General features: G+C 44.6%; 1 protein-coding gene across 5 annotated transcripts in view; it reads right to left on the reverse strand.

Annotated features, from left to right (window-relative positions):
• CNOT8 (CCR4-NOT transcription complex subunit 8) overlaps positions 1–15,772 on the reverse strand; it is a 40,609-nt gene that overhangs the window by 11,514 nt on the left and 13,323 nt on the right. For 3 of the 5 annotated variants that reach the window (XR_004537487.1, XM_033927109.1, XM_033927111.1), the window contains exon 6: positions 13,924–14,034. Coding sequence is in view for 3 of the 5 variants with exons in the window: in XM_033927109.1 (XP_033783000.1) it covers positions 13,924–14,034 (111 nt within the window). In the remaining 2 variants the exon portion in view is untranslated. Of the gene's footprint in view, positions 1–12,108; positions 12,592–13,923; positions 14,035–15,772 lie in introns of those variants that run through there. The other 2 variants (XR_004537488.1, XM_033927110.1) reach the window with 2 other exon arrangements.

Genomic DNA, 15,772 nt, shown 5'->3' on the forward strand with positions numbered 1-15,772 from the left:
GGGTCCCCAAAGTCCCTCCTTGAGGGCCGAATCCAGTCGGGTTTTCACAATTTCCCCAATGACTATGCATGAGATCTATATGCATGCAATGCATAGTCATTGGGGAAATCCTGAAAACCCGACTGGATTCGGCCCTCAAGGAGGGACTTTGGGGACCCCTGTAATAGAGCATGTGTTGCTGATTAAGGAGCCTAGTAGGCTGATACATATGCACAGGTGGATGTGCAAAGCCACTGAATGAGCACAGCACAATCCTACACCTACTACAATGATGATGACAATAGATGAACACAAGTAGATGCAGTATGGATTGAGAAAGGAAGGGTGTTAACTGCCCCAGGTACCTGTATTTTATGTGAACCGCTTTGAGTGTAACCACAGAAAGACAGTATCAAGTCTCATTCCCTTTCCTTAACTAGAAATTGATTTGGGTAGACTCCTGCACCAGTTGAACTGCTGGGAGTCATGAGAAACTGACAATACTTGGTTGATACAGGCACTTAAAGTACAGTAGACTCTCAGTTAACCAGCACCCATGGGGATTGATAGATACTAGATAAATGTAGTTTCTGGTTGTTGAGAGTTACTGTTAAAAATAGGCCTAACTAATACTATGCCTTACCATAAACTGTTCCAGACAAACTATCTGAAATGTGGTAAACAAAGCGTGGGCATATTCAGGTGAGGTGTGCCAAGTTTACATTTAAAATGTCCGCCAGAAATTAATTTTATTTCTTAGATTTTGTTTTTCTGATTGCTTGAATTCCAGTTAACAGAGAGTCTTCTGTATTCAGTTTTGCTTGACTGCATGAACATGAGAACTATTGCTTGGCTATTTGAAATACTAAATATTCTAGAGCTGCTTGGTACTCATATAGGACTAAAGGAAAGAAAAATTAGACAAGACAATTTCTCCTTGTATAATATTCTTTTGCGGCTATTGAGATCTGGGGGGAAAAAAAGTTTGCCAAGTTTAAAAAGGGATCGAAGACCTATTCATTTCAGTGTGCTTATTGTTGAGAGTTTAGGATTGCTGGTGAGTTACAGGTTTAGGTATTGTTTTATGAGAAGATATTGTTTATTGCTTTGATGTTACACTTTTATACTGTCAATATGAAGCATAAATTATAAAATGTGAGGGAGATAACCACAGGTTGTTGGCTGCTGTAAGTAAATGAACACTATTTGTGAACCACCCTACAAGCAGCATTATTCTAGTAGCCCAGAGCCAGGAACGCCAAGATTTATCTCCTTGAATCCAGCCACCCCTCCCACCATCCCCATACCTTAATTCCCTGGTGATCTAGGGGTTTCTTGGGCAGGAGCAATTCCCATTCATTCCTGCCCATCAAAATGGTGTAACTACCACAAGTCTGAGATTTGGAAGATATCTTTTTCTTTTTTTTTATCACTACCCCACACAAATATACACATATCCAAAATCCAGTATTTATATATTTAAGTGGTAGTATTTTCACATATAAGTAGCAAAAACATCACTTGTATGTGTATATAGCGCTTACACATACAAGACTCTTATGGATGCCACACCTTTTTTGAATATGATCTTTTCAAAAATGGTGGTTACTCCTGTGCATGGCATCAGATATACTTGCATCTTTGCTGAGCCTTTTTTTTTTTGGTAGAGGGGAATATATGAACCTAAATGTCCGTTTTCCAATCCAACCAACCTATGAAAAATTATTCTCCATGTATAGCAGTATCAACATGTGGCAAACATGGGCCTATTGGGGAAAGATTCCCCCCCTCCCCCAATATCCAAACATCTTTGAAATGTATATTTCATATAATTAAATATAATGCAAAGCAAAAAAACAAGGAAAAAACCCCACGGAGAAACAATAGAAAACGTGCAAGCTGGGAATGGAAATGTACACATCAACCAGGGATATAACAAACAAGTAAGTCTTTATTAAAATATTAAAACAACAGTCTCTGGTATGTACCGTATTCACTGCATGTCCTGGACCCGACATTGTCCGTGTTTCAGCTCAAAAGTCTACTTCAGGGGTATAATCGACATCTAGCAGATGAAGTTCTTGTGACATCAAAAAACAGCTTAAATAATGAGACCTGTAAAATTAGGGCAAGTCCCTTTAGAATGCAGAATAGCAGTATAACCTCAAGGCTCTGTTGGGAAACGCTGTTTTTTTTATGTCACAAGAACTTCATCTGTATAGATATCAATTATAACACCAATAGAAGCGAGAGTCATCTTCAAATTCGCCTGCCTCTGCTTCAAAACCTTAACTGGCTTGTCCCCGATATATCTGTCTCACCACTTTGTGTTCCCTGGAACCACTCGCACGCATAATGCCTATCTGTTTACCTACCCTTCCCCAAAGGGATGCACCTACAAAAGATTCCTCAATAGAACTCTCTCGTACCAAGCTGGTAGATGGACACCCTCATCTCATCTGCCCCATCTTACTCATCCTTCAGGAAATCTCTCAAATCTTTCCTCTATGACAAATTTCTCGAAACCCCCACCCCCATCACCAAATAATCAAACACTACCATCCTGTAATTGATACTGGTTGCTTTTCTTGACATTCACCACCCTGCATTGGTTTTGTACACTGCTTTGTTCTTGATTGTAATGAAAGGAACTGTAGGACTTAGGGATATGTAACAATCATTGCATAGTAAACCGCTTCACCGCATTATTCTGTCCCTGGCATTGCATTTTGCTCTATAAGTCTCTCGCACTGCTTTCTCCACTATATAAATATCTCTGCTGTATATGTACAGTCCCCTGCATGGTAAATCTACATTGTTCTTCGCTGTATAAACACCTTTAATGAATATGTACAGTCCTCATTGTATCTTCGCTGTAAATGTACAGTCTCTTACACTGTAAACCGCTCTGAACTGTTTGTGGTACTGCGGTATATAAAATAAAGTTATTATTATTATTATTAAGTAGCTTGTGAGCCAAAACACGGACCATGTCAGGTCCACGATATGCAGTGAATACATACCAGAGACTGTTTTAATATTTTAATAAAGACTTACTTGTTTGTTATAACCCTGGTTGATGTGTACATTTCCATTCTCACTTGCACGTTTTCTTTTCTTTTATATAAGTGAACATACCAGTAATATAACCAAGGATACTATCACCTTTCTGAGAAACAGTTGTACAAAACGAAAAAGCAAAGAAAGGAGAAAAAAAAATGTCCTGCAGCACACAAGTAACCATACACAGGAGTCTCAGAAATGGCATTATGCCATCTTGAAATTTGACTGTTGACCCATATAATCACCCTAACCAAAGCGCTTGTTGGCTGAGAGTTAGATGTTTGACCCAAGCGGCAGTGCTGCTTTATAGTGAACAGATAAGGGGCCCCCTTTTTTTTTACTTTTCAAAAAATAAAGGCAAAATACATTTGATGGCTTTAGTAGAAACAACTATAAGCAACTGAACATATCACTTTTCCACATAGTCCACATGCAAGACGAAGCATTTATTATATTGTTCAACTAGCTTCGGCATTCCTGCAGAGAAGTTTTTTTGGCTGCTCCCGAAAGCAATGTTACTTACCTTAACAGTTGTTATCCAGGGACAGCAGGCAGCTATTCTCACTAGTGGGTGATGTCATCCGACAGAGCCCCAATACGGACGTCTCACAAGCATGTCTTGCTTGAAGAAACTCAGAAGTTTCGAGATGCCCGCACCGCGCATGCGCCAGTGCCCTCCCGCCCGATGGACCGGGCATGTCTCCTCAGTTCAGGTAGCTAGCCTGAGAAGCCAACCCAGGGGAGGTGGGTGGGACGTGAGAATAGCTGCCTGCTGTCCCTGGATAACAACTGTTACGGTAAGTAACATTGCTTTATCCCAGGACAAGCAGGCAGGTATTCTCACTAGTGGGTGACCTCCAAGCTAACCTCAATGGGATGGTGGGAGTGTTGGCAACTTAAGAGAATAAATTTTGTAACACTGTTTGGCCAAACTGTCCATCCCGTCTGGAGAAAGTATCCAGACAATAATGAGAGGTGAAGGTATGAACCGAGGACCAAGTAGCAGCCTTACAAATCTCCTCAATTGGTGTCGATCTGAGGAAGGCTACAGAGGCTGCCATTGCTCTGACCTTATGGGCTGTGACCCTACAAGGAAGGGATAATCCAGCCTGGGCATAGCAGGAAGAGATACAAGCCGCCATCCAGTTGGAGATGGTACGCTTCGATACAGGTCGTCCCAACTTGTTCGGATCAAAGGAGACGAAAAGTTGAGGAGCAGTTCTGTGTGGCTTGGTGCGATCCAGGTAGAAAGCCAAAGCACGTTTACAGTCCAGAGTGTGAAGAGCCGATTCTCCATGATGAGAATGAGGCTTTGGAAAAAATACTGGAAGTACAATGGACTGGTTGAGATGAAATTCAGAGACCACTTTAGGCAGGAATTTCGGATGAGTGCGGAGGACCACCTTGTCATGATGGAATACTGTGAAAGGTGGATCCGCCACCAAGGCCTGAAGCTGCGAGCAGACGTGAGGGCCACCAGAAAAACCACTTTCCAGGTGAGATACTTAAGTGGAGCCCTGTTGAGAGGTTCAAACGGAGGCTTCATGAGTTGAGAAAGGACGACATTGAGATCCCAAACCACGGGAGGAGGTTTGATAGGAGGATTGACATGGAAAAGTCCTTTCATAAATCTGGAAACCACAGGATGAGCAGAAAGAGGTTTCCCCTGTAGAGGCTGATGGAAAGCCGCAATAGCACTCAGGTGGACTCTTATAGATGTAGACTTGAGACCAGACTGAGACAGGTGTAGAAGATAGTCCAACACAGAGGATAGGGAAGCTCGCTGAGGCTCCTTGGCATTGGAAATACACCAGGAAGAGAATCTAGTCCACTTTTGGGAGTAGCATTGTCGAGTAGCAGGCTTCCTGGAAGCCTCTAAGACATCCCTCACCGCTTGAGAAAACTGGTGAGGAGTTACGTTGAGAGGAACCAAGCTGTCAGGTGGAGAGACTGCAGGTTGGGATGAAGCAGTGATCCTTGATGTTGAGTAAGCAGAGAAGGAAATACTGGAAGAAGGACTGGTGTCCTGCTGCTGAGTTGAAGCAGAAGGGAGAACCAAGGTTGTCTGGGCCACCGAGGAGCTATGAGAATCAAGGTGGCTTGGTCCGATTTCAATTTGACCAGAGTCTTTTGAATGAGAGGAAATGGAGGAAACGCATACAGAAATCGATTCCTCCAATCCAGCAGAAAGGCATCTGCCTCGAGGCGATGAGGAGTGTAGATCCTGGAGCAAAACTGAGGGAGTTTGAAGTTGTGGGGAGCCGCAAAGAGGTCTATCTGAGGCGTCCCCCATTGTGCAAAGATCTGATGAAGGGGGTTGGAATGGAGAGTCCATTCGTGAGGCTGGAGGAGTCGACTCAAGTTGTCTGCCAAGACATTGTCCTTCCCCTGAATGTAGACAGCTTTGAGGAAGGCATTGTGGCGAACTGCCCAATCCCAGACTCTGAGAGCTTCCTGGCAGAGGGAGGCCGATCCCGTGCCCCCCTGCTTGTTGACATAGTACACGGCGACCTGGTTGTCTGTGCGGATGAGGATCACCATGTCGTGAAGCAGATGTTGAAAAGCTTGAAGAGCGTAGAAGATTGCTCTGAGCTCCAGAAGATTGATCTGATGGAGGCGGTCCGCACTGGTCCAGAATCCCTGAGTGCGAAGCCCATCCAGATGAGCCCCCCAGGCATAGGCCGAGGAATCGGTTGTGAGAACCTTCTGATGAGGAGGAGTGTGAAACAGCAAACCTCTGGATAGATTCGAAAAGGTCATCCACCAAAGTAGAGACTGCCGAAGAGCAGGAGTGACTATGATGTGTCGAGTCAATGGGTCTGACACTTGAGTCCATTGAGAAGCTAGGGTCCACTGAGGAATTCTGAGATGGAGCCTGGCAAAGGGTGTCACATGAACTGTAGAGGTCATGTGGCCCAGGAGGACCATCATGTATCCCGCTGAGATGGACTGGCGAGAAGATACAGACTGGCAGAGATGAAGAAGAGCATCCATGCGCTGAGGAGGAAGGAATGCTCGAAGCTGAATGGTGTCCAGTACCGCCCCGATGAAGGGAAGGGACTGGGTAGGCTGCAGATGGGATTTGGGGAAGTTGATCTCGAAGCCCAAGCTCTGCAGGAAGCAGATCGTGGTCAAGGTCGCCGAAATGACCTCTGGAGCAGAGGGGGCCTTGATGAGCCAGTCGTCGAGGTAAGGAAATACCTGAAGACCCCTGTTCCGGAGTGCAGCAGCCACCACCACCAGACACTTCGTGAAGACTCTGGGAGACGAGGACAGGCCGAAAGGAAGCACTCGATACTGCAGATGTAGATGTCCCACCCGAAATCTGAGAAATTGGCGGGAGGCCGGATGAATGGGAATGTGAGTGTAGGCCTCCTTGAGATCCAGAGAGCATAACCAGTCGTTCCGCTCGAGGAGGGGGTAGAGAGAAGCAAGGGTCAACATGCGAAACCTCTCCTTTACTAAAAACTTGTTGAGAACTCGAAGGTCCAGGATGGGTCGTAGGTCGCCCGTCTTCTTCGGGACGAGGAAGTACCGGGAGTAAAAACCCCGGTTGTGCTGGTCCACCGGGACCGGCTCGACGGCCCGAAGCCGAAGCAAAGCCTGAGCCTCCTGAAGGAGAAGGGCAGTCTGCGTTAAGTTGGAAGGATACTCTCTTGGAGGGTGGTCCGGGGGAACCCGATGGAAATGAAGAGAGTATCCTTCTCTTACGATGGAAAGGACCCAGAGGTCGATGGTAATAGCCTCCCATCGATGGTAAAAATGATGGAGGCGACCCCCGATGGGAAAAATAGGGGGATGCAGAATGAGGTCGGTTATGCTCCCTGGAAGAGAGTCAAAAAGGCTGAGTAGCCTTCGGTGCAGCCGGCGGCTGAGGTTTCTGCTGAGCCTTCTGGGGAGGCTGTCTCTTCGCCGGTTGTCTCGCAGCAGGAGTCTGACGAGGGGTGTAGCGCCGCTGATAAATCAAAGGCGGTCTAGAAGGTCGAGACTGCTGAGGCTTGGGCTTAGGCCGAAGGATAGATTGAAAAGACTTTTCATGATCCGAAAGTTTCTTGGTAACAGTTTCGATAGACTCGTCGAATAAATCAGCGCCCGCACAAGGCACATTGGCAAGTCTGTCTTGGAGGTTCGGATCCATGTCAATTGTCCGAAGCCATGCTAATCGACGCATGGCCACGGAACAGGCGGCAGCACGTGCCGAGAGCTCGAAGGCATCGTACGAGGACTGCATCAGCTGGGAAAGGGAGGCTACCACTTCCTCGAACTCGAATCGAGCCTGAGCATCAATGTAAGGAGTAAACTTGCGGAGCACCGGCAAGAACTCCAAATATGAAAAAAAAAAGAAATTATAATTGAGCACTCGAGACGCCATCATAGAATTCTGGTAGATTCTCCTACCGAACTTATCCATCGTTCTCCCCTCTTGTCCCGGTGGTACAGAGGCATAGACCTGGGAGGGATGAGAACGCTTGAGAGAGGACTCGACCAGCAGGGATTGGTGAGAGAGTTGAACGCCCTCAAACCCCTTATGATGAACAATGCGGTATCTTGCATCCAATTTGCTCGGGGCCGCAGGGATGGAGTACGGCGTCTCGAAACATCGCATGAATGTTTGATCCAGTAATTTATGCAGAGGAAGTCGAAGAGACTCCGCAGGAGGATTAGGCAAGTGCATGGTGTCGAGATACTCCTTAGAATACCGAGACCCAGTGTCCAAAGTCACATCCAAGTCATCCGCCATTTGCCGGAGGAAGAAAAAGACAACTGGTCCGCCAGTACCGGCCTCCGAGACGGGCTGGAGGAAGTAGAAGCCTCAGGATCCAGGGAGACTTGGGAGCGACAAGGAGAATAAGAGGTAGATGGCTCCTCGTACTCCGGCCCCTCCTGGGAAGATAAATCCGATGAGGAATACCCCAGACGTGGCAGCTTCTTCTGTGGCGAAACCTCCGAGTGGCGCGAGGAGTGCCGAGAGGAGTGTCTGGACCGATGCCGGGAGGGAGAGCGAGAACATCTATACTTCGCATGGTCCCCCGAAGCTTCCAGTGAATGTATGGGACTGGAAGCGGTAGAGGGAAGGGGCGGAATGGAGGCCGCCTCCCGTGTTGCAGCCCAGGCCTGGTATGGAGTGCGGAAGAACTCTTCCTGTGATTTACTATGCCCAGGGCTTCGATCATCAGTCGGGGGAACGGTACCGTGATGGCGCGGAGGCGTAATGGGCTCTAAAGGAGGCATATCGCTAAAGGAAGCCCGCCTCGAGAGACCAGCCGCCCTTTGCCGCTCCTCCTCGTCAAGCAACGAGATCGATCGATGAGGAGGAGGGGGAGGGGGCGGTCCGCCCCCTGGGACCGGGACCGGGAGGTCACCCTGGATGGAGGCGATTAATCTGGGCCCCATAGTCTGCATGAGCTCGACAAACTGAGCTTCCAGCAGGGACCGCAGCAAAGCCGATATGGAGGGATCAGCACCGAAAGGGGGTCCTCCAGCACGGTCTTCGCGCTCCTTCGTGGTTGAGTGCTTCTGCTTGGCAGCTTTCGGCACTTTAATGACCACAGGTGGAATAGTGGAAGGCGGTACCTGAGCCGAGGAGACAGGGACAGGCACCGACGTCGAACTCGTGGCCGAAGTCGGGGTAAACGAAGCCGGCTTCAAAAGGCCCGGAGTCGCAGGAGCAGTCGCTGGTTTCGCATGGACAAGCGAAGCGGCCGATGAAGTCGAAGCCGAAGGTTCTTTAGCAGCTTCCATCTTGAACATCGACTCCCACAACAGGCAGCGCCGCTTAAACGCTCGCGCTGTTAGAGTAGAACAAGACCGGCACGATTTCGGGAAATGTTCTGGACCAAGACACTGCAGGCAGCGTCGATGCGGGTCCGTCAGCGAAATCGCGCGCTGGCACTTGCTACACTTTTTAAAACCGGTGATTGGCCGGGACATAGGCCAAAAAAGCTCCGCCACTAGATCGAAGGAGCTGGGCCTGAGCCACGTGGCCGACCCGGCCGACTCGCCGGAAGAAAAATTTTTTTTTTTTTTTTTAAATAAAAGAAAGAAAACACACGAAAAGAGGAAAAGAAATCCAAAATCGCGGAATTAGAAGGCAATAAAACGGGAATTCAGTCAGCGCAGAATTGAAGTAAAACTTCTCAGCTCCGCGGAAAGAAAAGAACTGAGGAGACACGCCCGGTCCATCGGGCGGGAGGGCACTGGCGCATGCGCGGTGCGGGCATCTCGAAACTTCTGAGTTTCTTCAAGCAAGACATGCTTGTGAGACGTCCGTATCGGGGCTCTGTCGGATGACATCACCCACTAGTGAGAATACCTGCCTGCTTGTCCTGGGATAAGCTTCCTTTACTTCATCCTGCTTTGTCTTTTGCTCTTCAAGTCGCAGTGATACACCCAGGTCTCGTCACTGGTTACAATTCTCTCCAGAATAAGCCGTTCTTCATACCATCTCAGGGACATCCACCCTGTCAATGTGCTCTTGTGTGTGCAATGTTGATGGGCGACTAGAACAACCTTCATTAGGTACACCTGTTTTTCCCACTTTAAACCTTTTTACCCATTCATAAACCTTTCGTTGATTCATGGTGCTCTGTCCATACTGAGACAATATCTGACAGTGAATTTCCACCGGTTTCACTCCCTCTGCTCAAAGAAAGCGCTGTTCTTAGATCATAGTATAATTCTGCAATGGAGCGTCCATGTTTCTGATCACGTGGCAGCCACAAGACTAAAGGCCAAGCGCTGCACTGTGCGTGGAAAAACTATCTAACAGGCAATGTACGAGTACATTATGTTGAATTTTGCTAGCTCTGTTCTGGTTATTGCGTAATTTAACACAATTGCCTATAATTTTTGATTAGCCCTCGTATAAAGTGGATTTATTGAATATATTTACTTTAATAAATTTATATTTTAATAATGATATAAGTACTCTCTTTTTTTAGGAAAGCGGGTTTAGACAAGTAATGGAAGCTTTTCTAGAATCTGGATCTGTTTAAATTACTTACTGATGTCTCCCCCTCTCCTCTTTCACTGTATATATTAATAGTTTTAAGCTCTTTTCCAGTACATAGGCGAGACATTCTAGAGACAGTAGGGATATTTTCCTTTAGCCGCGTAGTACACAAGTAATCCACTCCAGACTTTCCACTCTGCCTCTAAAGTAGGTCACTGGGCTGTTTAGCTCCCTCTACAGTTAGTACCCAAGTATGGAGAGCCACCCAACACACGTGCAATAGAGGCACCTGTTGCAACAGGCTCAAACCAATTGTTCTGCTCAAGAAATCAACCAACATCAAAGTTAAATGCCAACACGGGCTTCAAAAGAGCCCAGAAACTACTCCCCATAAATTAAAACATATACACAAATTCTTTCCAGCCGTTGTGCCCCTCCCCCCACCCCACCGGCTGCACCACACAACACATGGAACAAAAACGCTCTAAAACCGCAAATATTGCACAATCCTGGCAAGAATCCACATGAGGGCTTAAGGACTCCATCCCTGCAGTTTTCCAGGCCAAAATCAAAGTTTTGAGAAAGCAGGGAGCTAAAGAAAAAAAGATCGCTAACAATCCAAGATGGTCACCGGCACAAAATTCATGCCAAAATTGCGTTATTTTTTTTTTTACACTTCCCGAACTACAAAATCAGCGACTGTAGGATTTTTAGGGAGGAGAAACTAAACTAAACTAAACCTTAAGTTTATATACCGTATCATCTCCACTGATGTGGAGCTCGGCACGGTTTACAAGAACTTAAAATATAGGAAGAGAAGGAAAAAAAAAGGTTTACATGAATTAATATATATAAGCACAGGGGAACAATCAGAAACCACCCAAACCCCACTTTTCCAACCTCCCGATTGTCAGCCTTTACTCACTTTGACCTGTTTAGACAATCAGTGCTGGAACTTGCTTACAGCTTTTTCACAATAGCTGGATGCTTAAGATCACTGCCACAATGCTGAGAATGCTTCACAAAGCTGAACTTCAGGCTGCCAGTCAGACTCCAATGTTCGACTACACCTCCGCCCCTGCAGACCATCAGATGTGCACCAGGACGGTCGGAAGCACAACGCTGCTGCTGGCACTTTGTGAGAACCTGCCAAACCTAAGGACGCCAAACAGCCTGCGCTCAATTAATAGAAGGTGAGACTACCTCAGGGATGGCCCTGAGCTCGAGAAAAGGCTGGCTAACAGGTACCCGGGGGGATCGGCCTATCAGTTACAGACTAGAATCTGAATTTACAAGCAGGCGGAGCTTCAAAATTGCTCCAAGCACTGAAATACCCGAAAAGGGGATGAAATTACATAGAATTAAAAATAATAAAATGGGGAGAGCACAACACACACAACTGCAGCCATGCGTGCAGAAGGAAAGAACTGTAGAGGGAGCTAAACAGCCCAGTGAAGTACTATAGAGGCAGAGTGGATTCCTTCTGCACTATGCAGCTAAAGGGAAATAACCCTACAGCCTAGAACATCTCACTTATTGCACTGGAATTAATTATTAACAAAGTGGGCTTATACAGTTACTTGTGTACTGAAGGACTTTTTTTCCACTTTCTTTTTATAAGTAAACTTACAGCAATTTGGTTTTCATAAGCTTAAACAATTCCAATTATTTATTTCACATTATAGTCAACTCAAGCCTAAACTAAGGCTCAGCTAAACTACTGTGTATATTACTGATATGATGCACATGCTTGCTATGTTCAGAGATGGGGTCCAATTAAGTCAGTCCTTATTTCTCTTTCTATAACATATTTTAAATCTTTCTAAACTGTGTCTGTCTATGATCATGCTACAATGCTAAGATTAAATACTTGTTATTGCTTGATCCAATTAAAGTTTCTCTTTGCAGCTTCCTATCTGCCGAGTGTAATTCTGTAATGTTGTGTTCCTTCTAACACAGTGCGCATTTCTCCAGAAACTTGATGGCAGACAAAGGCTGAATGGCCCATCCACATCATCCGTAAGCTCACCACTAAGCCACTCCTCTTTTTATTCCATGAAATTAAAAAGGCTCAAGTCTTTTGGATTCTAGCAAACTAAAAAAAACAATCGGAACAGGTTCCATTGCTCTTTATTCTTTTCTTAACAGGTCATAATATTTTGAGACATCACTTTTGCTGATATTTGAATGCATCTTCACTGACCTGGCTCTGGTCAAGAAATCATGATATTGCACTAATGAGGCTTGGAAAAAGCTTTTTATGTCTCTTAGGTTTGGTATCACTAGTTTTGAAAGGCCTGAAGATATTTTGGGTACAGTCTACAGAAAGTTATGTTCTGAAGCCACAAACTCTGCATCCAGTGATGGCAAGCATTAAGTCATGGCCATATCCATGCTACGACTAGCAGAATCTTTAGTGATGGCTAGAAATCTGGGGTTCTTCTCACCTTGATGGATTAACTGGAATCAATTCTTGGCAAATTTCATTGGAGCTAACAACTCATCTCTTGAGTCAAAATATCACACCCCTTCTCCTCAGTTGTTGCCAATTTGAAGGACATTGTTCTTCACTAAATCAAGTAGTTAGGGTCTTTGAGCTTCACAAATAAAAAGTGAGCAAAATTAAACAGTGACGAGCGCTGTCGTGGAGATCGATAAGTAATCTAAAATAATAGTAAGTAGTATGCTACGTGAACATGAATTATTTTAGGCTTTTTTGTATGCATAACTGAAAAATTAGAAATGGAAGCCATACGCACATATGCAAAAATCAAAAAGCAGTAAACATAATATGCAAAATAGTGTCACATATAGCTAGAGTTGTACAGCAAGATATCTACCATATATACTTGAATATAAAACAATTCGAATGTCAGGGTACCCTTTTACCCCAAAAAAGGAGGAAAAAAAATGTTGACTCGAATATAAGCCAGGGGTTAATATTCATGTGCTCTGCCAGGATCTGCACCCAGCCAATCTCTCCACCCTGTCCCACCTCACTCCCTGCCACGCTCTACACCTGTCCCACCTCCCTGGCCTGTTCCCTGTCCCCCCTCTCTCCTGATATCCTGCAGACCTCCTCCAAGCCTGCCATATGACTTTGTGACTAGTGGTAGGCTGGGACAGGAGAGATCCCTCAGATTTCCTGTCCTGGCCAACTCTGACAATTTTTTACCTCCCTCCCGCCTCTCCCCACGTACCTTTTTGAATCTGTGGTGGTCCAGCAGTGCGGTCCGGTGATGTACCAGGCATGAGCGAGCTTTCAGCACTCCTGCCCAGCCCTGAGCCACTCCCTGAATGGCTGCTGCCAGCTCTCACGAGTCCCATGAAAACTGGTAGCAGCCATTCAGCAAGCGGCTCAGCGCTGGACAGGAGTTCAAAAAGCTCACTCCTGCCTGGTATATCACCGGACCGCAAGAACTTGCAGCAGCCATTCAGAGATGCTCAGTGTGAGGCAGGAGCACAGAAAGCTCATTCCTGCCCAGTACACCACTGGACCACCAAGGCTTCAAAAAAGGTATGCAGGAGGAGGTGGGAGGGAGGTAAAAAAATTGTCAGACTTGGCCGGGACAAGAGACGGGAGGGATCCCTCCTGTCTCAGTCCACCAGGTCATACAGCAGGCCCAGTGGAGGCTTGCAAAAAGTCCGGGGGGGCGCTAACCCAAATACAAGAAGAGACCCCCTTTTTTGCTCCATTTTTTTGGCCCAAAAATCTCATCTTATATTCGAGTATATAAGGTAAATTTTTATAATATTGAACAGATCAGTTCTATAAGCAAGCAAGTCAATAGCAGCTAAGGAGGACAAATTACACCGATTTGTTAGTTTTAAAGTGGACAATATACAAGCAAGTACTAAAAAAATATATTATATTGCTAAGTAATTTACTCTGAGTTTCCTATTGCAACTCTGTATTTTTGGGTGCACACCTCTTTCATCCTGAAGAATGCCATGCCTGTGAGCAAGGAATCTGACCCTGCTTGATGTTGTCGACCAATTCGTTGCAAATCCAGCTGATCAGCAACTTCCTGGAGACCGCCCTGGAAAGCATAAGAGATTGGTTCTGTGCATCACTTATAGACCTGAAATTATTCTTCTGCCGAGTTCAACGCCTACTATTTAAACAAGACGGCAAAACATTTGTTACCATATTCCCAGGAAAGTTAGCAGTCACTGCCCAGGCAAGTGCTCATTAAACCATTGTACATGCAGCCTCTGATCCTACCTTCTCCACACACTGGAATGCACTCCCTGAAAGGCTTCGCTTAATACAAGACTATTTCTACTTCAGGAAGCAAGTGAAAGCTTGACTCTTCATCCAGGCCTTTAATAGAAGTAACTAATTTGATGGTCTCACACACACACTTGACTGCACATACTATAGCAATGCAATTCAATTATCTGCTAAGATATTGGGAGTCCTTTTTGATCCCTCTCTTTCCTTTAAGGACCAAATAAATTCCTTGGTCAAGAAATGCTTCTTTAGTTTGTGAATGCTGAGGAAGGTTAGACATCTTTTTCATCACCGTCATTTTTCTATCTTAGTCCAATCAATTCTATTATCTCGTCTTGGTTACTGTAACGCTATCTACCTCGGCATTACAAAAATTTGTCTTCATAGATTACAATTAATTCAGAATACTGCTTCGAAACTGATCTTTGGAAAACATAAATTTGACCTTGTGGCCCCTTTGCTTCAGAGTCTTCATTGGCTCCCGGTTTATTTTAGAATTCAATTTAAATGCGCTTGTATTTCTTTTAAAATTCTACATGGTATCTTTAATCCTCTTATTCCTTTATTTTGGAATGTTTACCGATTCTCCTTTGCAAGAGGTAGCCAACAATTTAAACTCTCCCTTCAAAAAATGGGATTACAGTCAAGATCTTCAGTCAATCTTTGGTCTTTAAATTCTCTCAACTCTGGAATGATCTCCCCTTTTTTTTTAAGGAGTTCCAGTTCATTTCAATTTTTCCGTAAATCTTTATAAACTACTCTATTTGCCAAACAGTTTGAAAATTAATTCTTTTGAAATTTTGCTATTATCTTCTATTTATCATTTGTAAATCATTCCCTGTTTATTTAATTGCTGTAAACCGAGTTGAGCCTTCTCAGAATGATGACTTGGTATACAAAGTTAAGCTTTAGTTTAGTTTAGTTTTTGTCCCTGTATAAATGCTTTCTGGAAACTAATTTGGCCCCAAATGAATAAATTATTAGAAAATCATGTAGGACTCTCATATGACACTATATTATTTGAACAGCAATGAGAACTCAGAGTCCGATTTCTGCAAATAATAACAAGTTATTATTAATATTGACAGGGGTCGCCATGCAACAAATTACTCAAAATTGGAAAGATTATACTAAGTTAAATTATACATTTTGGTGGAATTCAGTTTGTCACATATATAAGATGGAAAAGATGATAGAGTTACAACAAGGGAATATTCATAATTTTAAGAAAATATGGGGGCCATTGACTAATTACTCGAACGATCAGATATCTTAGCACATGGGTAAGATATATGTGGGGGGGGGGGTTTGGGGTGGAAATATTTTTCATATGGTATAGAATTATTGAAGAAAAAGGGGGGTATTTATTATATTATATAAGAATATTTGAATGTAAATACAAGTGATATATGAAATTGTTTTATTATGTGTAATTCACTTGTTGTAAGATTTAAAAATGAATAAAGAATTATTAAAAAAAAAAAGTTTAGTTTATCTACTCATATTCTAGATAGTAACACAGTAAATGAGAGCAGTTAAAGACC

This window comes from Geotrypetes seraphini, chromosome 18 (genome assembly GCF_902459505.1).
Source record: "Geotrypetes seraphini chromosome 18, aGeoSer1.1, whole genome shotgun sequence".
Taxonomy (NCBI): Eukaryota; Metazoa; Chordata; class Amphibia; order Gymnophiona; family Dermophiidae; genus Geotrypetes; species Geotrypetes seraphini.